This window comes from Canis aureus, chromosome 5 (assembly GCF_053574225.1).
Source record: "Canis aureus isolate CA01 chromosome 5, VMU_Caureus_v.1.0, whole genome shotgun sequence".
NCBI classification, from domain to species: Eukaryota; Metazoa; Chordata; class Mammalia; order Carnivora; family Canidae; genus Canis; species Canis aureus.
In genome coordinates, this window is record NC_135615.1 from 59,876,837 (window position 1) to 59,900,803 (window position 23,967).

General features: G+C 54.2%; 1 protein-coding gene and 1 long non-coding RNA gene across 2 annotated transcripts in view; one reads left to right on the forward strand and one right to left on the reverse strand.

The window, feature by feature from the left end:
* LOC144314319 (uncharacterized) overlaps nt 1-1,463 on the reverse strand; it is a 15,749-nt gene extending 14,286 nt beyond the window's left edge. Inside the window, exon 1 of the long non-coding RNA XR_013380126.1 lies at nt 1,327-1,463. This is a non-coding gene — a long non-coding RNA (uncharacterized LOC144314319). The remainder of the gene's footprint in view (nt 1-1,326) is intronic.
* Nucleotides 927-22,656, forward strand: PLLP (plasmolipin). The gene is made up of 4 exons (XM_077898324.1): nt 927-1,128; nt 17,311-17,484; nt 19,847-19,969; nt 21,499-22,656. The coding sequence occupies exons 1-4, from the start codon at nt 994-996 to the stop codon at nt 21,613-21,615; spliced, it is 549 nt and encodes a 182-aa protein (XP_077754450.1). The 5' UTR covers nt 927-993; the 3' UTR covers nt 21,616-22,656.
* The last annotated feature ends 1,311 nt before the right edge of the window (nt 22,657-23,967 follow it).

Sequence of the window (23,967 nt, forward strand, 5' to 3'; positions counted from 1 at the left end):
CCTCAGTCCCACCAAGGGTCTTCTTTCTGTCCTTCAAACTGTCTAGCTTCCTCCAGCCCCAGGGCCTTTGCACTTACTAAGTTCCTCCCAAGGCAGACCTGCATAAATGTCATCTAGAGGTCTTCTGACCAGTTGATCTAAGAATTGCCTCCTGGACATCTCTGTTACATCGCTCCTTTTATTTTAGCCATAGCATTTGTCACTGAGGTTGTTTTTTTTTTCTTCCCAGTCTAACATTTGTCACTCACCGTAGAAAGTAGGATCTGAGGAGCCTTGCCTGGCTTGTACCTGCTGTGTCCTCAAGGCCTGGGATAGGGCCTGACGTTTAATAGGGGTTCTGCAAACCCTGGCGGATGAACATAATCCGTGCAAGCCTCTAGGGCCTGAAGGGTGTGTGTTTGTGCGCGTGTGTTTCAGGGTGCAGGTGGATGGAGCAACGAAACGCTAACCCCAACGTCATTTCCCACCTGTGAGTGCTCCCCGTGCCCTCGTCCCCGTGTGCCAGCAACTTCTATGAGGTGAGATCCTCCCTTATCCCTGTATTACAGCGAGGAAGCTGAGCTCAGCGATCTTCTCAGGTGCGCTCAGTGGGTTCAGAAGTGAAAGCACGTCAGCTGAGCCCCCGGCCCGGGTGCCTGCGCCGGTCTCCGGGCCGCTCCGCAGTCGCCGCACTGGGCCGCGGACCTCGCTCTCAGAGAGGCGCCCCGGGGACACCCAGGGGAGGGCCCGGGCGTGGGGGTGACCGGCTGGCAGGACGCGGGGCCACGGTGAGGAGCCTCCAGGAGGCGGCTGCGCAGGCTGCCGGGCAGAGCCAGCTCGGCGACCGCGGCCCCGGGGCTCGAGGGGGGCCGGGCCAGCGGCGGGGGCGGGGCGGGCGGGGCGGGGCGGGCTCGGCCGCACCTGGCTGCAGGCGCTCCCCGCCCCGACGCCGCGCGTAGCTCGCCGAGCCCCGGGAGGAGCGGCGCGGCGGCCGGCACCCGGCGCGGAGCCGCCATGGCCGAGTTCCCGTCGAAAGTGAGCACGCGGACCAGCAGCCCCGCGCAGGGTGCCGGCGCCTCGGTCTCCGCGCTGCGCCCGGACCTGGGCTTCGTGCGCTCCAGCCTCGGGGCGCTCATGCTGCTGCAGCTGGTGAGCGCGCGGGCCGGCGGGGGGCCGGGGGCCGGGGGCACCGGGAGGGCCGGGGGGGGCACCGGGAGGGCCGGGGGCCGGCGGGGGCACCGGGGCTGCCTCCTTCGCTCCCGGCACACCCTCACCGTAGGCTCCGCCGCGCGGTCCCCGGGGCGCCTCCCGGACGCCCGCCCTCGACACACCCCGGGGCCCTCTCACCTGGCGACGTCCGCGATGCCGCGTTCAGGTGCCCACGCTCCTCGCCCGTCTTCCCCCGGGCGGAGGCGGGAGGCCGGCCGAGGGGCGCCGCGGACGCACGGTCACTGCGCGCAATGCGCGGTCTCCGGCTGCTGCCCCCCCGCGCCAGGACGGTGCCCGCAGCCCTCCAGGGCACCCAGCCTGAGCGGGGCAAAGTCCGCCCCGGGCGGCTCCGCGTGCCCAGGCCCCAGGACCGTCCTCGCCCACCCGCAGGGCGCATCGGTTGCGGCGCGCACACGTCGGCGCGGCCCCGGGGGCTCCTGCGCAGGAACCGGGCTTTCCCGGCTTCCACCGGCTGCTCCGCCGGGCTCCCGCCGGTTTGGCCGGTCCCGCGGGCCGAGATACGGCGCCCAGCGCAGGCGGGAGGGGCTTGTGGGAGTCAGAGGCAAGGCCCCGAAGCCCCCGGACCCTGTGCGGACCCCACAGCCCTCCCCCCACAGGCGGCTTGGGGCCTGGCGGTGTTCGCTCTCTTCCCGTAGGGCCTCCGGTGGAGTCAGGAGGCCGGGCCGCCCGCGCGAGGCTTCCCCAGTAGCCGAGGGTCCAGGGACTAAGTGGGAACTGGAGGTGGGCCAGGGTCCGTTTCCTCATGGGGCATCTCCGCCGCCCCGCGCCCGCCCGACCCTGGCTTGGTCGGAGACCCCCACCCCCGCGAGCGCCGGTCTCCCCGGGCTCAGTGCCGGGCCCGCTCCCTCTCCGGATCGCAGAGATCGCGCCCTGGGGGCCCCTTTCTCACCCCGGCCTCAGGCTCTCTCCCAGGGCTTTGTTTAAGATGTAGATTCGGGATCCCCACCCCTGGAAAAAATGTGGACTTGGAATTTGAATCTCAGGAAGGGGCAGCGTATCTTCTGCCAGAGGTGTTTGGCAGATTCTCCGGGGTGGGTAAGAGGTCCGGCGGGGGCCGGATTTAAATCTGCGGGTAGGTTGGCCCTGTGGGGAGCGCGGCTGCTGTGCTGGGCCCCAGGACCGTGGGTAAGGCACCTGCAGAGCGGGAAGGGAGCCTCAGGCCCTGGGCTGAAAGGCCTGGGGAGAGGCGGATGGTTTGGGAGTCCAGGGAGTTTCCTGGAGGAGAGGAAGCTTTTGACTTCAGGGAACCCTGTGACAGAAAAAGGGCAAGGGTGTTCAGGGGCGGGGTGGGGGGTTGCTGCGTGAGCCAGGCCTTGGCGATGGGCGAGTGAAAAGGAAGTTGAGGGGATCAGGTTGGCAAAGCTGAAGTTGAAGCCGTTATTTCTGAGGTGGTCAGAAGCCGAGGGCCTGGAGTGCCGCGGGGAGAGAGGGGGGCCTGTTCTCTTGGCATCCTGGGGCTTTTGCAACAGCAGAAAGATCTCTGCCGGGCTCTGTAGAGGACGGTGGGGTGTAGGCCAACGCTTAGCTCTGGGTCAACCCGAGCCCCTGCTTCTTTTGCATTTGAACAGTGTGCACTGGAGTTGAGAGTAAGAGGGCCCTGCTGTGTCCCGCCCAGACTTAGGCAGATCCTTATAGGGGAGGCTGCTGTTTCTGATTTGGGGGTTCCTATGGACCCAGCAGCCCAGTCCTGAGCATCTGGATTCCATTGCACAGATATCAACCCTGAGGTCTACATAGGGTGTAGGACTTGCCACAAGGCCTTGGGGGAAGCTTGGCCCTTAGATCTCCAAACTCCCAGGGCCTGGGTGTGAGTGGGGTGGCCTTCCTTTGCCCCCCCACCCCCCCGCAGTGGTTATGGGGTTGAGGGTGAGGAGATGAGAGTCTCCCATCAGAGTTCTGAAAGCCTGTGCCTTTTAGTGCCTTAACCTTCCTACTTGTGGGAGAAGCTGCTTCCGGAGCTGTTTCTCTGGCAGTGGACAGTTCCAATGGACACTTCCTGGTTCCATAGGGGGCTTTACCCCAACAGGCACCCCCATCTCCTGGGAAGCCATAAAGCACCCACCAGTCAGGTGCGAAGTAGGCTCCTTGCCCTCTTTGGCAAGGGCTTTAGATTCTTATTCTCCCCATTTTACAGGTGAGGAAACAGGTCAGTTCTTTGCTGAGAATCACACTGTGTGATAGAGCTGGGATCTAAGCCCTGGGTGGTCTGATTTTTCTGGCCCATGTTCTTTCTTTTTTTTTTTTTTAAGATTTTGTTTATTTATTCATGAGAGACACAGAGAGAGACATAGAAGGAAAAGCAGACTCCCCACAGGGAGCGCGATGTGGGACTTGATCCCTGGACCCAGGATTACACGCCCTGAGCCAAAGGCAGATGCTCAACTGCTGAGCCACCCAGGCATCCCCTGGCCCATGCTCTTAATTACCACAGTCAACTGTGCTCCCACAGGGCACAGGGTATGATGCTTTTAAGAGAGTGGTGGAGTGGTGGTCCCCACCAGGCCCAGTACCTACTCTCCAGGAGCTCTTGGTCTGAGCGAGGTACCCAGAGGATGAGCTTTCTTCTGCACAGGGATCAGGGAAGCCTGCATGGAGGAGGCAGTAAATAGGAAAATGAAAGCTAATTCTCTTTTGTTGCCCAGAGGATTTGGTGAAGTGTTCCAGATGTGGTGGGAGGAGGGAGGTGGGCTGGGCTTTATGCCCCATCTTCTTGGGAAGGAGATGTGTTCTTTGGTATTAAATGTGTCCTGAAGAACCAATTTCAGTGTTCAGTGATTTATCACTCCCTGCCACCTCCATCTGGTTCCAGAAAGAACATTACATGGAAGGTGATATTTAGCTACATACAACAGAAGTTAAATATTTTTAAGATTTCATTATTTGAGAGAGAGAGAGAGAGCACAGAGGGGCAGAGGGAGAAGCAGATTCCCCCATGAACAGGGGACCCAATGTAGGCTCGGTCTCCAGACCCAGAGATCATGACCCGAGCTGAAGGCAAATTTTTAACTGACTGAGCCACCTAGGCACCCGTCATAATATATTTCTAAAAGTTGGTGGTATGTGTGTAGGAGGGGGAAGGATTGACTTAAAGAGATCATTGTACTGGGAATCTATAGCAAGTTTAAGGCTGTTTCCTAGCAGCGTAGGCAAAAAGGGAAACATGATGAATTTATGCAGCTAGTATCTAAAAAGCAAGCTAGCAAATTTGATCTAGAGACAACTCTTTTGGTCCTAAAAAATCTGGAGGCTTTAATGCTGCAAATCTTTGTGTGGTGGGGGGGTGGAAGGAATCTTGTGGAAGGTGTGGTTAACTGGTGCTTATGGCCCTGGGGAAAAAGATTATTTTACCTGGGTTTACTGGTGAGAAGGGAGGGGAGGAACTTGTATGAGGTCCCACCTGGTAGTGAGGCCATCAGAATTTACACTTAGATCCAAAGCCTGGCTCTAGCTGTGCCTCCTCTTTTGTTTTTGTTTTTTTGGTGGAAGTTGGGGGTTCCTAGGGTGCTTTCGAGGGGCCGCTGAGGGAGGCTTCTTGACAGAAGTGGGCTCTGAAGGGTTTACTTAGAAGGGAAGGGAGTAGTGAGAAGAAGGTTCTAAATACCTGAACCTCAAGACAGATTGTGTAAAAGCTCTGCGGTCAGAAGGCATCCCTGAGGCCTCAGGCATAGCAGCCCATATAATTGGTCCTTCAACAGACGTGTCAATGTTTGGCTCCTTCTATCCTTTTTGCCACACCTCCTGGGGTTGGGGGTGGCCACACAATTCCCACTTTGCAGGTGAATGGGCAGATACTGGAAGCTTCACCTGCCACTAGATCACAGTGATCCATGGGGTGACGCAGAGAGTATTGGTGGGAGCACTGGCCTGAAAGCTGAGAGCCTTGGATTCCAATCCTGGCTGCCCCTTCCTGGCAGTGACTTTGGGTACCTTCCCTAGTATTTAGAGTCTCCGTTCCCTTGTCGGTTAAATAGTGATAAAGGGATAGTGAGGAATAGAAGGTGGTGCTGTAAGGGGCTTAGTGCAGCATGTGATGGAATGCAGGGCAGTTAGGATTCACAGAGCCATAGTACCCTAGGGTTTCTTATGCTTGCTCCCAGAGATCCCTCGAGCTTGCATGCTTCTCTAGACAAGGAACTCAGTCTCTCTCAAGGCTGCTGCACCATCCCTGTGAATTTAGGAGGATTAGAAGGCTCTCCCTTGTGGTGATCCTGGCTTTGTCCCCAGCAAACACTTAGGTCCTTCGTGGGGGTCAGGACAAGGCCTGCAAATCACCTCTGACCTCCAGAAAGGGGCTGCCCAGATGAGGTTGTTGGAGTCCCAGAGGTGTGAGCAGAGGTCAGCCCCATTGGAAGCGTGGTGCTGGGGCCTCCCACGGCTTTCCTCAGCACTAAGATGTGTGGGTTCAGTCTGGGGTGCAGCATTCCAGGCCCTGCAGGCTCACCCTCCACCTCCTTTGCTGAGGGGTGGGGTGGGGTGGGGTGGGGGGAAACCAATGCTTTGTATTGTTAGCTCCACCTACACACCCTGCTGGTTGTGGCCAGGAGAGAGTTGAGTGTTTGGAATAAACATGTGAACACATTCTCCTTAAAAAAATGAAAATCTTTTACAGATAAGGCCAAAGTTATTCTTGGATCACTTGCCCCTCTCTCCAAGGGGACCACTGTTGGGAGTTGCCAGTTCTTTTTCCTGTGCATTGTTTAAAAAAAAAAAAAAAAAAAAGTGGATGGTTTTATTCTCCTTTGTTCAGCACATTGCTTTTTCTTAACACCCAAGGCACCTGAGACCTCTTCTGTTATACAGAGGTGTGTCCCTCCCTGTTAACTGTTTCAGGGCATGCCCTCCTATCACTGTCGTCTCCCCAGGTCCTTTCTCTATGGATGTGCACATTTTTAAAAAATTTGTATGCTTTGAGAAAATTAAACAGACACCCAGCAAAACATTCAAACGATATATGGGGTAATCAATGCAAGTATAGTCTCTCCCCTCCCCGACCGTCCCGAGGCAGGCACCTGTAGGAAGGCAGCATTCCAGGCTGAGTCTAAGCATTTTTCTGCGAGTAACCCCTATCCTCACTTAGAAACCACAGATGGAACAGCCTGTGCCTGGCACCCCTCCCCTCCCCCTGCCAAGCTTTCCCCCCTTAACAGTACACCTGGGGATGTTCTACATCAGCACACACTGTGCTGCGTGTTTCTTTCTTTTTCTAATCTTTTATGTTCTTAATTTCTTTAATAGGTAATATATTTACTACGGTTCAGAATAAAACAAGCTGGGAGGAAGCAGGGTGAAAAATCTCTGTCCCTTCCTGTTAGAGTTGCTCCACCCCAGCCCACTCTGGTTTCCCACGTACCATTCCATACTGGCTTCTCTCCACTTCATCTGAGGGATGCTGTCCCTCCATCCAGATCCTTCTGCACCTTCTCCTTTTTCACTTAGAAATATGTCTTGGTAGGCTTTCTGTCTCCGTACTTGGGCATAGAGCACGATTGCTTCTGTCTTCGGGCTTCGCAGGGGTCCATCGTGGGGCCACCCTGTGACTCGTGGCCTGTCCCTCTGTGGACAGACACTGGGGTTGGTTCCCACTCCTGCTGTTGCGCACCCTGTTGCCGTGAACGATCCTACCCAAGCCACTGAGCGCATCTGTACTGTACATTTCCAGAGGTGGGACTGCTGGCTCAGGGTATGTGTGTTTGTGATTTTGATAGAGGTCGCCAGACGCCCTCTGTACGGGTCACTGGCATGGTGAACTAAGCACCTGCTCCCTACCCCTCTGATAGCGCGGGGTGGTAGCATTTCTTTTGTGAGTGAGGTTGGCCTTTGAAAACATGTTTAAAAGCTGTTTGTATCTTATTGTCTGTATTCTTTCTCCATTCTATGGAGTTGTAAGTCTGTCTTATCAATTGCTGGGACCTCCAGATGATTTGCAAGTATTTTTTTCCTCATGTTGTTTTTGACTTTGTTCACGGTAGTTTTTTATGCCATGCAGACTTCTTGTTTTGTTTTCTTTTTTTAGTTTTCCATCAGCATTTTATTTGTTTATTTATTAAAGATTTTATTTGAAAGAGAGTGAGAGAGAGCACCAGCAGAGGGAGGGGCAGAGGGAGAGGGAAAAGCAGGCTCCCTGCTCAGCAGGGATGTGGGCTGGATCCCAGGACCTTGGGATCCTGACCTGAGCCAAAGGCAGATACTGAAGCCTACTGAGCCACTCAGGTGTCCTAGTTTTTAATTAAAGTATAGTTGACACACGTTGTTTTGTTTTGTTTTAAGGATTTTCTTTTTTTTTTTTTTTAAGATTTTTTTTTTTAAATTTTTATTTATTTATGATAGTCACAGAGAGAGAGAGAGGCAGAGAGAGAAACAGGCTCCATGCACCAGGAGCCCGACGTGGGATTCGATCCCGGGTCTCCAGGATCGTGCCTTGGGCCAAAGGCAGGCGCTAAACCGCTGCGCCACCCAGGGATCCCTTTTTTTTTAAGATTTTATTTATTTATTCATGAGAGACACAGAGAGAGGCAGAGACACAGGCAGAGGGAGAAGCAGGCTTCTCAGGGGGAGCTCGATGTGGGACTTGACCCCAGGACCCTGGGATCATGCCCTGAGCTGAAGGCAGCCGCTCAACCACTGAGCCACCCAGGTGTCCCTGACACATACTGTTACAGTAAATTATGATATATTTGTACCATTGTACAATGGTACAATGTACATTGAAGGTCCTCGCTATGGGGCTCTGAGGGCTGCTGGACTGCTCAGCTGCTCGGGTAGGGGTGCAGAAATCTCTTCCCTCTCTAGGACTTAAAAATCTCAGATCCTAGACTCAAGACTGAGGAATAACAAGTAATGTTGACAGGTCACATTTGGAAAGCATAGCAGGTGAGTCATATCGGCATATCATGCAGTTTATAAAAAAGATGGTCTTACCCTCAGAAGACAGGAAGGCAGCTCCCTATGTAATGAGGGACAGTCTCCAGGCTGTATGGTTAAGTGAAAAAAGCCAGGTACAAAACTGTGTGTAGAATACAATCCTTTGTATGGGAGAAATACAGAGAGACCATGTACAGACAGAGCTATCTAAAGAGTGTGTGTGTGCGTGCATGCACACACAGTCTCTGGAGAGAGGCTAAGAAACCACTCTTGGCTGCGCCGGGGGAAGAAATTGAGTATCAGGGGAGGAGGGAGACATGATGAAAGCACCATTTTGTTACCTACCATGTCATACAGATAACATATTTCAAAAATAAATGAAATGACTTATTTAAAAATCTTTCAAGTACTTGAAAATACAGAGTAAAAATATAGTACAGGTAGTTTGTGGATATGGCAAAAAGCATGAAGAAAGGCCCCTCTGGCCCCGATTGGGGAGGACACTTGTCCGTGAACACACAGCAGCAAGCGGTAACCGTGAAGTCAGTGCCACTGGCCGGGTGACCTTGGGTGGATTTCTTAATCAGGTGTAAATGGAAAGAGGCTACAGAGCTGTCCACGTATGGTGGATGGTTGCTGTTCCTGTATGTGCGGCAGGGTCAGGTGTTGGTCCCTGCATGGCAGCTGGTGAGTTGTCGGTGATGGAATTCAGTGAGGGTTGGGCCCTGATTTCCTGCTCATAGACAGTCTAGGGGAGCCCCAGGGGTGCTGCCCCGGTTCCCACGGCCAATGGGATCCTGCCTGGTGGGCAGGGAGGGGTGAGCTCTTTTCCTTAACAGCCCAGTGAGCTCGGCCCTGGATATCAACAGGCCCTTCACTGTTAGTCTGGTTGGCCTGTCATGTTTGCCCAAGGGGGAGAGGCCAGGGTGGTACCCCAAGGTCTCACAGGGAGCTTAGGGCAGAAAGGTAAGTGCTAAAGGTTAGGCAGGGCTCAGCATATGAGCTGCTAGGCAACCGACCTGGGCCTGTACTAGGGCTATTCCAGCTCTAATTTGGGGGTGGGGAGTCCGACATTGGATGATTTGCCACCCCATATGAGGTTGGCCAAATGGGGTCACCTGTCCTTCCTTAAAGTTAAGATGGGGCAGGGCTTGCTCATGGTCACCCATAACAGTAGTGCCAGAATCAGATCTCAAGCCAGCATCTAGGGAAGCATGCTTCCTTGAGCAAAGAAGACATTCATGTGAGGCTCTCCCCACCACCCCTATTCTCTAGCAGGTGGAGGCCAGGCCTCACGGGTTTGATGACGGTCCGTGTGCTCCCAACAGCCAGCTCTCTCCGGAAGACCAGTGGCTGGACTGGGACCTGCTTGTGGTGCCAGCCCCTCTGCCCAGGTCCTAGGGGGAGTGTCCCCACCTGTAATGTGGAGACCCCTCTTCCTCTGGGCGGCTCCATCAGCTGGGACACAGCGCAGGGAATGGGAACTAGCCGGGGATATGCAGAAGGCAGTCTGAGCTTCACGTTGGGAAGATTTTTCTAAGACTCTAAGGGAGACCACAAAGTAACCAGGTAGCAGTAGGCTCCTGGACATGCAGGGCGCACACAGGCGCTGGAGGTCCTCGCTTTGGGGCTCTGGGGGCTGCTGGGCTGCTCAGCTGCTCGGGTAGGGGTGCAGAAATCTCTTCCCACTCTAGGAGTTAAAAATCTCAGATCCTAGACTCAAGACTGAGGAATGACAAGTAATGTTGACAGGTCACATTTGGAAAGCATAGCAGGTGAACCAGGCCCTGAGCTGGCATTTCCATCTTCACCTTCCTCCCTGCAGCAGCCCAGGCTGGGAGCTGCGTGTGCGTGTGCATGTGCATATGAGTGTGTGACTGTGAGGACTTGGCTGCAGGCTTCCTGCTTCACTCCCAGGGTCTGTAACGGTGCCTGGCACCCAGCAGGCCCTCAGGAGACTTTGTTCAATAACCAAATGACTCTCCCAGCCTCCTTCTCTGTGAAAGGGAAGCTGAGAGGAGTTAAACCTGTGCCAGACCTGGTGGAGCCGGGAGGCAGCCCCCAGGACTCCCCAAGTGTCCTGACTCCACAGGGCAGGAATTCCAGGGAGCCTCCCCGCCCCCCGCCCCCCTGCAGCCTGCCGCCTCTGCACAGGGAGGGGGTGGTTAGTGTGTGGATTTGTTGTGACCAGTCCAGGCGCCTGGACCCTCTGGGTCCCCTGCGCCTTTGTCTCCTGTGACACAATGGGTGTCTTTTTGTCCCCATAAAGTCCCTTTCACTGTAGGGAGAAGGCCTGAGGCGGGGGTGGAGGCTGGGCCTGGCCAGGCCAAGTTCAGAGTGTCCTCAGCTGCCCAGATGTGTCCCTGTGAGGGGGAACCCCAGAGGGTTTGTGTTGCCCTGGGCCTCCAGTTTTCTGGATGGTGCAGTGGGGAGAAGGGAGTTTTGGGGCTCTTGGGTGGATCCCATCCTCACATTGTCTCCAAAACCCTTGGGTTCATTGCCCAACATTTAAAAAGCTGAAGATTTCACATACGAATTTGGATTTCTAGTGTCTCTTGAAAAATTAGAAGTCCTGGCTGCCCCAGGCTGCATTACCCTGATGCCAGCAGACTACTCTCAGCTCTGCAGTCCCTGTCTGGGCCACCTTGACCACTTCTTCCCTCCCCTCCCCTCCCCTCCCCTCCCCTCCCCTCCCCTCCCCTCCCCTCCCCTCCCTTCCCTTCCCTTCCCTATTTTATTTATTTATTCATGAGAGACACAGAGAGAGGCAGAGACACAGGCAGAGGGAGAAGCAGGCTCCATGCAGGGAGCCCGACGTGGGACTTGATCCCAGGACCCCAGGATTGCACCCTGGGTCTAAGGCAGGCGCTAAAACTGCTGAGCCACCCAGGCATCCCTCACTTTTTCTTTCTCTCTTCCTTTCTCTCTTCCTTTCTTTTATTCTTTCTCTCTCTCTTTTTTAAAAAAGATTTTATTTATTCATGAGAGACACAGAAAAAGAGGCAGAGACATAGGCAGAGGGAGAAGCAGGCTGCCCACAGGGAACGCAGTGCAGAACTTGATCCCAGTACCCCAGGATCACAACCTGAGCTTAAAGGCAGATGCTCAACCATTGAGACCCCCAAGTCACTTCCTTCCTTTCTTTTCTTTTTTTCCTTCCTTCCTTCCTTCCTTCCTTCCTTCCTTCCTTCCTTCCTTCCTTCCTTCCTTCCCTCCCTCCCTCCCTCCCTCCCTCCTTTCCTTCCCTTTCCCTTTCCCTTTCCCTTTCCCTTTCCCTTTCCCTTTCCCTTTTTCCCTCCCTCCCTCCCTCCCTCCCTCCCTCCCTTCCTTCCTTCCTTCCTTCCTTCCTTCCTTCCTTCCTTCCTTCCTTCCTTCCTTCCTTCCTTCCTTCCTTCCTTCCAGATTTTATTTACTTGAAGGAGAGAGAGAGAACACAAGCAGAGGGAAGGAGCAGAGGGAGAGGGAGAAGCCGGTTCCCCACTGAGCAGGGAGCCCGATGCAGGGCTCAGTCCCAGGATCCCTGGATCATGACCTGAGCCAAAGGCAGACACTTAGCCCACTGAGCCACCCAGGCGCCCCCTTGGCCATTTCTGTGACCCGCCTTGGCTGAGTTTGAGTCCTGTGTCAGGACCCCAGCTCTTTGAGGCCCCTCTGGGAGATACATCCTCCATCCCCCACCACCGCCCAGCAGAGCGCAAGAGCCTTCCTAGCCACTCCTGACCACTACAGCTGCTCAGTTTTTCCTTCATTTTACCTGCAATGACACAGCTGTGAGGTGACCAGTATGGGTGTGCCCGCCCAACTGTCTCACATGTCAGATAAAGAAACAGACCAGAAAGGTTGGCTGACTCTCCCAAGGTCACACAGCAAATCCACAAGGGTGTGACCCAGCCCAGGAAGTGGAGAAGATCCGGAGAGTCAGCGTGACCATCTTTGGGCAGAAGACTTAGCTTGGTGCTGGGGCTGGTGGGATCCCTGCCGTACCAGGGGGAGAGGGCTTGGGCCCCCCCGGGGGAGGTGTACATTGAGAAATGTCAGGCCCAAGGAGAACACTAAGTGGAACCTCCTTGCTCCCATTGTACCGAGGGAAACCTGAAGCCTGAGGATGAAGTGTTCTGGCCAAGGCCCTTTGGCCTCTGAGGAACAGAGGACAGGCACCTCCAGTGCTCCAGCGCTGGGCTGCCCTGCTGGGGCCTCCCCCTCAGATAAGCCCCGCTGCCTTGTGGCTGCCTTATCTCAAAGACAGGTGGGGCCCACTGTGGTGTGGGCCGGATGTGTCAGGCAGCGCAGCGTGCCTGGTGCTAAGGTTTAGATACATTCTTTATCTCAGCGAGGCCTGGCACCCCTACCTCCATAAGCTGGGCAGAGGTTTGGTTTGGAAAACCCACATTCCAGCCTCTCGGCTTGATAATTAATTACAGTAGAACGTGTATTGAGTGGTAGGCCCATGTTGGGCATTGAGCAAATTCCCTCAAATTTCTTTCTTTTTTTTTTAAGATTTTATTTATTTATTCATGAGAGACACCGGGAGAGAGGCAGAGACACAGGCAGAGGGAGAAGCAGGCTCCATGCGGATCCAGATGCAGGACTTGAACTTGATCCCGGGACCCCGGGATCATGACCTGAGCCGAAGGCAGCTACCCAGGAGTCTTCTCTTCTTTCTTTTTGCTTTTTTCTTTCCTTTCCTTTTCTTTTCTTTTCTTTTCTTTTCCTTTTTTCTTTTCTTTTCTTTTCTTTTTTCTTTTCTTTCTCCTTCCTTCCTTCCTTCCTTCCTTCCTTCCTTCCTTCCTTCCTTCCTTCCTTTCTCTCTCTCTCTCTCTCTTTCTTTCTTTCTTTCTTTCTTTCTTTCCCTCTCTCTCTCTCTTTCTCTCTTTCCTTGACAGAGAGAGCGTGCACACAAGCAAGGGGGAACAGAAGGCAGAAGGAGAGGGAGAAGCAGACTCCCTGCCGAGCAAGGAGCCTGATGATGTGGGGCTCCATCCCAGGACCCTGGGAACATGACCCCTAGGCAGCTGCTTAATGGACTGAGCTGCTCAGGTGTCCCTATATTACTTTCTTTAATCTCAGAACACCCCCATGAGATAGGCACATTTTGAAGACAAGGTTACTAAAGCACAGAGAAGTTCAGCAGCTTGCCTAGGTCACACAGCTAGTAAGTTGGCAGGGCCAGAGCTTGAACCCAGGGAGTTAATAAGCCAACCTTCCACCAAAACTGATGACAATATCACAGTTAAGTCAGATCACGACCTCCCATCTGTTGTCAAAGAATAGCTAAGTAAGACGTATTAGTTTCCTGGGGCAGCCATCACAAAATACCATAAACTGGGTGGCTTCAGACAATATTGTTTCACAGTTGTGGTGGCTCTGAAGGAGACTCTTTTCCATATCTCTCTCCCAGTTCTGGTCGTTGCCAGCAATCCTTGCTGTTCCTGCTGCTCATAGGTCACCTTCCCAGTGAGATCTTTCTTGGCCTCTTATCTAAAATTGCAAATGACCTCACTGCTCTGTCCCTTCTCAGCTGGATTTTTCACAATGCACTTCTCCGTGGCTCACTTGTATTCACCGATGTATTGGGCTTTTATCTGGGTCCCTTCAGTAGAGTGGGAGCTCTGGGAGAGCAGGGCTTTTTGTCGGTTTGGCTCCCACAGCAGTAGGTGCCCAGTACATTCTTACTCAATGAATGATCCCGGAGAGGTGCATCAGAGCTGCAAGGTGACTGTTCTGGTCAGAGGGCCCTGGGTCTGACCCTGGAGACAGGTGGCCTCTGCTCCCTGCCCTCAATTACCCACGGCTGTCCCTGTCCCTCTGAAAAGTGGGGTTTACTCTTCTACAGTGGACCACACACAGGTCCTCTGGGCTCATCTTCGGGCTAGTATGGCTGCACTGCAGGAGGGAGAGGAGGCTCCCCAGCCTAAAAGAGGGGTCAGTACATGTGGGGCTGCCCTGTCCTGAACGGGGTCTCCCTGGAGCCCTGGGCTGGGATTCTGTTCAGATTCTCGGGCCTGGGAGAGAGTGAACGGGGAAAACCGGTCTATCTGGTTCAGATGGAAGAATGGACCTTTCCTGGTTTGAGGCCAGAAACCGAGGCTCCCAGGGCATGGGGCCAGGTTGACCAACCCAGGAGGAACCCCAGAAATTCCTGCTGCTTATCCAGCGGCTTCATCTCTCTGGCTGCGCCTGCTGATCTAGAAACCAGGGCTGGGCTGGTGGGCAGGGCAGAGCCGGGACACAGCTGGCCTGTCTTCATCTTGCACACGACACTAGGCAACACTCAGTAGCCTGGGTTCCAGAGAAGGACAGATGTGGGTTCAAGTCCTGCCCTGCCCTTTACCCACAGGTGACCGTGGGCAACCACAGACACATTTCCCTCTGAGGTTCTGTTTGGAAAATGGGGAAAATAAATAGTACCAACCCATGAGCAGGGTCCTGGGGAAACTGTGAACCGGAAGGGGAAGTGGCTTACCTGAGGCCTGGCACAGAGCTGGAGGGCATCCGCTGTCACTGCAGCCAAATCTGGGAGTAATCAAACCGATAATTGATGGATGTACATTAGGGTGAATCTGAAGTGGTCTTTCCTTGATTTACCAGTCAGAGCATTTTCTAACTTCCTTTCCAGTGGTTGGAACAGCATGTTGCATGGAGTCCTGTAAGGGCCCTGCTTTATTTATTTTTTAATATTTATTTATTTATTCATGAAAGACACAGAGAGGCAGAGACATAGGCAGAGGGAGAAGCAGGCTCCATGCAGGGAGCCTGACGCAGGACTCGATCCCAGGACCCTGGGACCACGACCTGAGCCAAAGGCAGATGCTAAACCCCTGAGTCACCCAGGAGTCCAAGGGCCCTGCTTTAAGTAGAAAGATGATTGTCCCTGACATGTCCAGTTCTCACCTGGGAGCATCCTGCAACGTGCTGCGTTAGCAAGGTTGATTCTCCTTCCGAGCAGTGACCTCACCTGGCTCTGGGGGCTCTTGGTCCCCCTGATAGGTCCATTTCTGGCAGGGTGTCTTGAGGATGGATGGTAAAACTTGGCACTGTGCTGAGACACCCCAGGTCTGGGTCCTCACTGGCAGTGGCTCTCCCCCCAGCTTGTGCCCCTGCAGGCAAAGCCCGGCTGCCTGTCCCACCTCCTTCACTTGTAAAATGAGCTTCACAGGCCACTGCCAGCCTGTCTCTGGTGGGTGGCATCCCTGCAGGCTCACCCTGCTGGGTGGGGAGGAGCAGGTGCAGATCTCTGGAAAGCAGGAGTGGATGCCTTTCTTATTCCCCTGCCCTCTTCCACCATGGGCTGAGACCTGGATGGAGGGGTAAGGCCATAGCACATGGACCCATTCACACCTGTTTCCTGTGCAGGGCATGTTTCTGACCTCCACTTCAGGGATAAGGAAACTGAGGCTCGTTAGCTCTGGGCACATATGTATTGAACATATGTACTATGTGCTAGTGACCAAACCCAAACTTGGATTCCTCAGGGGACCCGTGTTCTGGTGGGGAGACTGGAGTGGCCCTGGGGGCACTGCACAGAGAGGGAGAGGTGCTGGCCCAGGGTCCCACAGCATGGGCAGGACTGAAGCCCAGCGATTAGCTCCCAGGCCTGGGGCTCCACCTCTCACTTCACAGTGGGAAGAAAGCCAACCACACCCCTCTGAGGCCTTTTGTGCAGGAGGGGGAGGAAGAGGAGAAAGAAAGCCTGTCCCTAGGGATTTCTGGACTCCCACTCAGCTAACTAAGGTCATTCCTGCCCTAAGCCTGCACATATAGGGGGATGGGTATGGAAACATCCCTTTGATCCTTGGCAGGGGTGCTTGGGTGGGAGTGCCCAGCAGGTGCCCAGTGCTGGCTTTGCTCTAGGGCGAGCACAGCCCTTCAGGGTCTGGGGCAGGAGCTTTTGGTCAGGGGACTTTTTGTCTCCAGAACCAGCTGCCAGAGGTGGATCTTGCTCCTGAGCCGTTTCTCTGTGATCTATCTGATGCCGATGCTGGCTCATTCTCTGGCCGTGGCAGGGTTACTGTGAGCCTTGCAGGCACATGCCTAGATGTCATCCACGGAAGAAGAGGCACAGTTCTTTTTGTGCATCTTTGTCAGCAAAGGAGCCTTCCTCCAAAGCCCCATGGTAGACCCTCTATGCCTCAGCAGCCAGACCTGAATCATGCCTAGCTCCAGAGACGCCCTTGTCGAGAAGGGAGGAGGCCCCAGCCTAGGGGGATCTTGGGCAGCCAGGAAGGGGTTGAACGCTGTGGTGGAGGCTAGGATGGCTCCATGGGAGGTTGCTTGCGGGTCTCTCCCGAGTTCCCTGGGCCCTGCCTCAGCCATGCATTGCTCGGTCCCACCCTGTCTGTGCCGAATTCCCCGTGGCCCAGAGGGCTGGGGCGGGCAGTGTATACAGCTGGGAGAAGTAAAGGCAAACACTTCTCTTGTACCCATTTACATAAGTGAACTCAGGGGTCCTTGATGTGGCTCTGTGAGGTAGGTACGGTCATTATATACTCTTAGAGATCGGGGCACCAAGGCACAGAGAGGTTGTGAGCTTGCCCAAGGTCACACAGCCGGGAAGGGGAGCAGGATTTGACCCTGGGTAGTTGGCTCCAGAGTCTGTGCTATTAGCTGCTTTGCACACTGCAAGGATGCCACGTGGGAACTGTGTGAGACTCAGTTTCACTTGTAAGGTGGGGATGGGAACAGAGGGGCAATTGGAAGAGTCCGAGAAGGTTGGAAAGGGCTTGGTAGGATGGAAGTCACCCAAGGGCCCTGGGCAGGAGGAGGACACAAGCTGTTTGTTTCCCCACCTCTGGAGCTCGGACTGTGTCCATCTGTCAAGGGTGTGCTGGTGACTTTATCTTCTTTCAGCAACTTTTACTGAGCTGCTGGCAGGGCCCTGATCCTGTCCTGTCCTGGCTGCCAGGATGCAGTCATGGGTAAGATAGTCATCGTCCTGTGCTCAAGGAACTCAAAAGTCAGAGGAAGGAAACAGTCCAGGTCCTGGGTGGTGGGTGCCTGGGGGGCCATGTGGACACAAAAGAAGGTTCCAGAACTCAGACTGGAGGATGAGGAGGGGAAGGTGTCCCACAGCGTGTAATATTTCAGCTGAGCCCTAAAAGGAAGAGTTACCAGATAAGGGCTTGGTATACAGTGGTAAGCAGTAGGAGCTACATGAGAAGTGTGTCCTGCAGAGGGAGCCCCCTGGCCTCCAGCCAGTGTGCCGGGAGCTCTGGGGGACTCTGGCCCTGTCTCGTCCACCAGGTGCTGGGGCTGCTGGTGTGGGCCCTGATTGCGGACACCCCGTACCACCTGTATCCGGCCTACGGCTGGGTCATGTTCGTTGCTGTCTTCCTCTGGCTGGTGACAATCGTCTTTTTCATCCTCTACCTGTTTCAGCTGCACATGAAATTGTACATGGTGCCCTGGCCGCTGGTGGTGAGTCTGGGCGGGGTGCGGGGCGGGTGTGTCCAGGCTGATCCCTCTGCCTCTGGGAGCAGCTGTCACAGTGTGACCTTCCAGACACGAGAAGTGGCGGGTGGGGTTGGCCCTCAGCCAGCCTGCAGAGCCACGTGGGGGAGGGAAGACACGACATGGGCTTGGCTTTCTCCAGGGAAGAATGTAGAAGTGAGGGGCTCTTGGAGAGCCCACTGCATTTGGAATCTTGAAAGTGTTTTTCTTTTGGGGGTCGGGGAGGCGGTTGGGATTTGAACCTGTGTCGCAGGGGGGTCTGGTGGACTCTGGCCGCTCTGGGCCTGGAGGCTGGGCCGAGCTATCAGGAGTTCCCAGGACGAGGCCGCTACAGCCCGGGAGAGGGTGGCCTCCCCGGTCGGTCGAGGGCCACCTCCCTGGGACACAGGGCTGAGCGCGTCCATAGGAAGTAGGCCGGCCAGACGCAGAAAGCCGCTGCGCTTTTTCCCTGACCCGGAAAACCCCTGCAGCTGGGGTCTGAGGCTTTCAGTGAGCAGCCAGGCCAGAGAGAAGCACATGATTGTGAAGACGAGAGAGGCTGGGACTAGGAGGCATTGTTTGGAATTCAATGACTGTTTAAACTGAGGAAACGTGAGTCATCCTTAAGACAGAACGGGTTTGTTAGGTCTTGACATCACTGGCAGGAGCCAGGCAGTGTTTGTGGTGGGCGCTGGGCTTGGAGGGAAGACTGGGATGAGGAGGGGGTGGCTGGACTCCCTGGCTGGGGTCCAGCCCCTGCCCCGTGTCCTGGGAGCCTCGAAGGAAGAAATCGCCCGAGATGGTGAGGCCTCGGTGTCTCCTGAACACAGATTTGGGGCTCTGGCCGCAGTGTTGTTGGAAGGAGACGCCTCTCCTGGGCCAGGATAGCAGGGCAATGTCTCTTACACTCCTGGGCCTGTTAGCAGGGGCAGGGGAGGCTTGCCTGCATCTAGAGACGACTGGGTTGGGATGGCCAGATTGGCACTTTCTGGAATGGGAGCTACCAGCCCCCTGCAGTAGGACCTGAACAAGGTTGAGTGAGTGAAGTAGGCCAAGGAGGGGTTCTGGAGAACCTGTACCCATCTGTCCATAGGGAACCACCTCTAGCCAGCTCCTACTGTTGTTTGTGGGAGTACAGGCCCCTTGGTGCCAAATCTTGATATATTAAGATCGAAAGTTTTATATGAAATCTTCAGGTTTTCATAGGAAATCTCATTTTGGAATGTTGGTAATTCTTTTTTTTTTTTTTTTTTTTTTAAGATTTTATTTATTTGTTTGAGAGAGATAGGGCATGAGTGGTAGGGGTCGGGGAGAAAGCAGGCTCTCTGCTGAGCAAGGAGCCTGACAAAGGGGCTCGATCCCTGGACCCCAGGATCATGACTTAAGCTGAAGGCAGACACCAACCGACTGAGGCACCCAGGCGCCCCTAGAGTGTTGGTAATTAAAAAAAAAAAAAAAATCAACTCTGTAGGTTAAATCAAACATGCTTGAGGACCACCAGTTTGTAGTTTCTCTGTTAAGACTGTTTACTGGCAGGACGCCTGGGTCCTGGGTCCAGCAGTTGGGCGACTGCTTTTGCTTTAGGTAGTGATCCTGGAACCCCGGGATCAAGTCCCACATTGGGCTCCCTGCATGGAACCTGCTTCTCCCTCTGCCTGTGTCTCTGCCTCTCTCTCTGTGTTTCTCATGAATAAATAAATAAAATCTTTAAAAAAAAAAAAAAAAAAGACTGTGTACTGGCTCCAGGGGCCAAGCTTTGGGGAAATGGGACTCGGGCCTGAGTGTCAGCCGACGGTCCTTTCTGCCAGTGTGGCCTAGAATCCCGCTGGGTCCTGACCCTGGCATTTGACTAGTGGCCTTTATCCTTGGATGTGGCCAAAAGGCAGACACAGATTTCTCCCCCTGAGGGCAGAGGGGGATGAGAAGCCTTCCCAGGGCGAGGCTCAGGACTAAGGCCTGCAGTGCCAAGAGGGAGGGCCAAGTTTGCCCTGAGCCAGCCCTGGAGCTCTTTAGCTGGTGCTCTCAGAGATGGCCTTGGTTTGGTCTCCTGCCATTGAGAATGGGGTTTTGCCTCTTGGGATGGTTGCAGCCCCTGACCAGATCCTTCAGGCCTTCCCATCATTTCCCCTCCACTCTCAGCCTTAGGTGTGTTTACACTCCCTGCTCAGATGGCCTCTGGGTTGGCCCCAAGTAGTGTAGTGGGTAAGACCCATGTACCCGTCCCCATCCTGGAACCTCAGCCCGTTCTGGATACTAAGGGGGTGTGCTGGAGGGGGGAACCAAGAGGTTCCACACTTACTGGAAGAGTCTGCTGTCTTGAGCCTGTTCTCCCCTTCCCCCCGCCCCCCAGTTAATGATATTTAACGTGGGCGCCACTGTTCTCTACATCACGGCCTTCATCACCTGCTCTGCCGCCGTTGAGCTGACATCCCTGAAGGGCACCCGGCCGTATAACCAGCGTGCGGCTGCCTCTGTGAGTATGGTTCCCCGGGGCGCCCCTGGCAGTTATGGGGGGGGACGGGTCAAACCAGGTCTGTGCCCCTGGACTTCTACCGCTCCCTGGTCTGAGGCCATCACCTGCCACCTCTGAGTCATCTCCTCAGGGGAGCTCAGGGACGCTTTGTCTTCCATGAGTAACAGTGAACCTGGAGGAACCAGAACACTTGGGAAATACTTGTGATGGGAAATGGAAGTTTGGGGTTCACTGTTGCACTTTGCTGGCAGCCAGGTGCTCCATTATGGATTTACAGCCCTCGCCCCGTTGGAGAATCTGTTAACAACTGCCTACCCTTTTTGAAAAGGACACATGCAAAACCTTTTGGTTTAAACCATTTGGGGCATTAAAAATAAATAAGTAAATAAATAAATAAACCATTTGGGGGATTTACAGGTTCTCTCAGGAAGCCCAAACATGAACTCCACAGCTAGTAGCCAGCAACATGCCAGTGACCCCGTCCACACCCGTCACGCCTCAGTCCTCGGGGCCCTGCACAGCCATTTCCTCTTGGACCCCTTGACTCCTGTGAGGAGGACAGGGTCTGCCGGTCCCTCTGGACAGACAAGGAAACTGAGGCTCAGAGAAGTGACCACTCCAAGGCGCAGTCCCCAGGGTAGGGCAGGAGTGAGACCATGACTTGGGTTTGTTTTCTTAGCTTCGGAATGGGACTGCAGGGGCTAGTGTAGGGCACCTATGAATGAATTCCAGAAAATTCCTTGGGTACCTTTTGAACATTGCCTTTTTAAGATTTTATTATTTGAGACAGAGCATGAGCGGGGGGGGGGGGGGGGGGGGGAGGGTGGGGCAGAGGAAGAAGCAGACTCCCCGATGAGCCGGGAGCCTGATGTGAAGCTCGATCCCAGGACCCCAGGATCATGACCTGAGCTGAAAGCAGATGCTCAACCGCTCAGCCACCCAGGCATCCCAGGGATTTAGCTTCAAAAAGACAACATTCAAAAAAAATAAAAATAAAAACAAAACAAAACAAAACAACATTCAGGGCTCAGTGGTTGAGCGTCTGCCTTTGGCTCAGGGCATGACCCCGGGGTCCTGGGATCGAGTCCCATGTCGGTCTCCCTTCAGGGAGCCTGCTTCTCCCTCTGCCTGTGTCTCTGCCTCTCTCTTTCTCTCTCTCACGGTGTCTCTCATGAATAAATACAGAAAATATTTAGAAAAAAACGAAATCCCTGACATGTGTACCCCTCGGCCACTCTTAGCACATCGTCCAGTTGCCCATATGCAGTCTGGCGTACCTTGCCTGCGTGGTTAGTAATGGTTTCCCCCGGGACCCCAGCAGCACCCCCCAAACACTTGCCGAATGAGTGTGTGGCTCAGTTGGAGCTGGTCGGCTGCCAGAGCACCTTGTTCTGGTTAGCTGAGGGGTGCTATGCCACGTTTTACCGCCTGTGCCAGACTGAGGCTGCCGTGCTCGTTATCACGGTCTCCTCCTGCCCCCCAGCACCACGCTGCTCACCGACTCAGCTTTGGTGTCTTCTTCCTTTCAGTTCTTTTCGTGTTTAGTGATGATTGCCTACGGAGTGAGCGCTTTCTTCAGCTTCCAGGCCTGGCGGGGAGTGGGCAGCAACGCGGCCACCAGTCAGATGGCCGGTGGCTACGCCTAGAACACTGTGCCATGCCACCCCACCGTGGGGCCGAAGGCTGCAGCCGGGTCATGGTGTGGGGCGACCTGCAAGTCTGAGGCCTGAGCCCTCTGTGGAGACAGCATGGAAGGGACTGCCCTGGCTCCATCCGCTCTGCTCGTCAGACTCGGGCTCACCTGGCACTCCTAAGGAATCGGGATCCTTCCTCTGGTTTGCCCCAAGTCAGATGGCACAGGGGCTGGAAAGAGGCCGGCGGCTGAGACTGCCTGCCCACCCCCTGTATTTAGTGGAAGGCGACCGGGGATACGGGGCTCTCTGTGTCTCTGCTTTGTCCGTAAAAGACTTCAGTGTCCAAGGCTGGGGCCCAGACTTCTCACCAACACTAAATACACTAACAAGGACTCCAGGCCTGCAGCCCCTGACCCTCTGTAGAGTAAGCCTAACAAGCCACATGTATTTATCTTAGTCTTTGTTCCAGGACTGCAGAGCAAGTTTTTGAAACCGGTCTGATAACTTAAAACACTATTTTTTTCTTAAGTAGGCTCCCTGCCCAGTATGGAGCCCACTGTGGGGCTTGAGCTCACAACCCTGAAATTGAGACCTGAGCTGAGATCGAGTTGGCCACCAACCACCTGAGCCACCCAGGCACCACCCCCCTTACAACACAGTTGACTTGACCCTCATCCAGGCCAGTGGGCTGTTTCAAGGGAGACATTTATGGAAAGAGGGTCATGATTTCTGACAACATGGTCTTCCTTTCCTGCATTTCAAATGTACTCATTATTTAAAGCAATTGGTTCCAAGCAACTTCTGTGAAAAACCCGACCAGGCTTCCCTCCCTCACCCAAGCACTTGTTTATAATATTCCCTTTGGGGAAAGCTAATAATGCCGATGGCTTCCCTGACACTGTTGATGAGGCTCCGGGGACATGAAGGAGGGAGGGAATCAAGCAAGGCCTTGCCTGGTAAGTTGTCCTGTGCTTAGTGGTGACTTTGTTCTTTGGGGCTTTTTGTTTGTTTGTTTTTTTACAAAAATAAAGACAGAAGAACTCATTTGGAAAAGGTGTTGGGTAATCCTGGTTGTTGCTTATAAATTCTGGGAAGTGTCAGGTGTCGTGGTACCAGCAGTTCCAGATGCCTGGAGGGGGCCAGTCTGGTTCTGGGGTCTCTGAGCTGAGGCGGCCCAACCCACTTCCTGCCGGGTGTCCTGACAGATTTAGCAGCACCTTTTACTCTCACCAGGGTCTCAGTTGAACACTAAGCCACTAGTCACTCTAGCTTTAGGCTTGTTAAGTCCTCTTACTGGACTCAAGATTGTCCTCCCATCAGCTCCCTTGAAGGTCTTGGTTAGTTCAGAGAACATATGTAATTAAAGCGCGTGGCCATACTTGATTCGGAGAGCCAGCACAGTCAGCAGAGAGGGGAAATCTCCTGACTGAGCCCATGCTTTTGCTGCCACAGAGTAACACGCTTTGAATAACCAGCTGGAGGCATCACTGAGCACCCCTTGGTCCTTTTTTGACAACCTGGGGACATATAAATAAGGTGGTCTCCCCTTAGCCACGTACTCGCTTTCTGCGGTTTCAGTTACTCGCCGCCAGCAGTAGTCTGGAAGCAGATGATCCTCCTGAGAAGGCAAATAGCAATGTCCTGCTGTGCCCCAGTGCCTGCGCCCTTCACCTTCCTGCACCTTCCCTCCCCTGGGCACTGTCAGCTCACGTCATCAGAAGAGTACAGGGCAGTAAGAGACCTTGAGACCGTATTCTCATAACTTTCATTACAGTCTGTTGTCCTAATTGTTGTTCTATTGTTAATCTCTTATATGCCTTTTTTTTTTTTTAAGATTTTATTTATTCATGAGAGACAGAAAGAGAGAGGCAGAGACACAGGCAGAGGGAGAAGCAGGCTCCCTGCAGGGAGCCCGATGTGGGACATGATCCCGGGACTCCAGGATCAGGCCCTGGGCCAAAGGCAGGCACTAAATTGCTGAGCCACCCAGGCATCCCTCTTACCATGCCTTTAGAAATTAAACTTTTTCATAGGTGGGGATGTATCAGGGAAAGTAGTATAAGGCAGGTTTGGTGTTATCTGTGATCTCAGGCATCCACGGGGGAGGGGAGGGGGGGGTCTTGGGACAGAGCTCCTGCTGGTGGCGGCTACTGTTGGAGCACTGTGGTGGAGGAACCACTCCAGCCCAGAGGGATGGGGATTAACCCAGACACCTGTGTCCCAGTTAGCTTGTTGAAACGTGGGCAGGATCCCTTTTTACTCTCAAGTGTCCCAGAATTTGATAAACTCTAGTTGTTCCAGGACTAAACCAGAGAGGAGAGTTCAGTCTTAAGGGTCAACCCATTTTATTTATTTTTTTTTTTG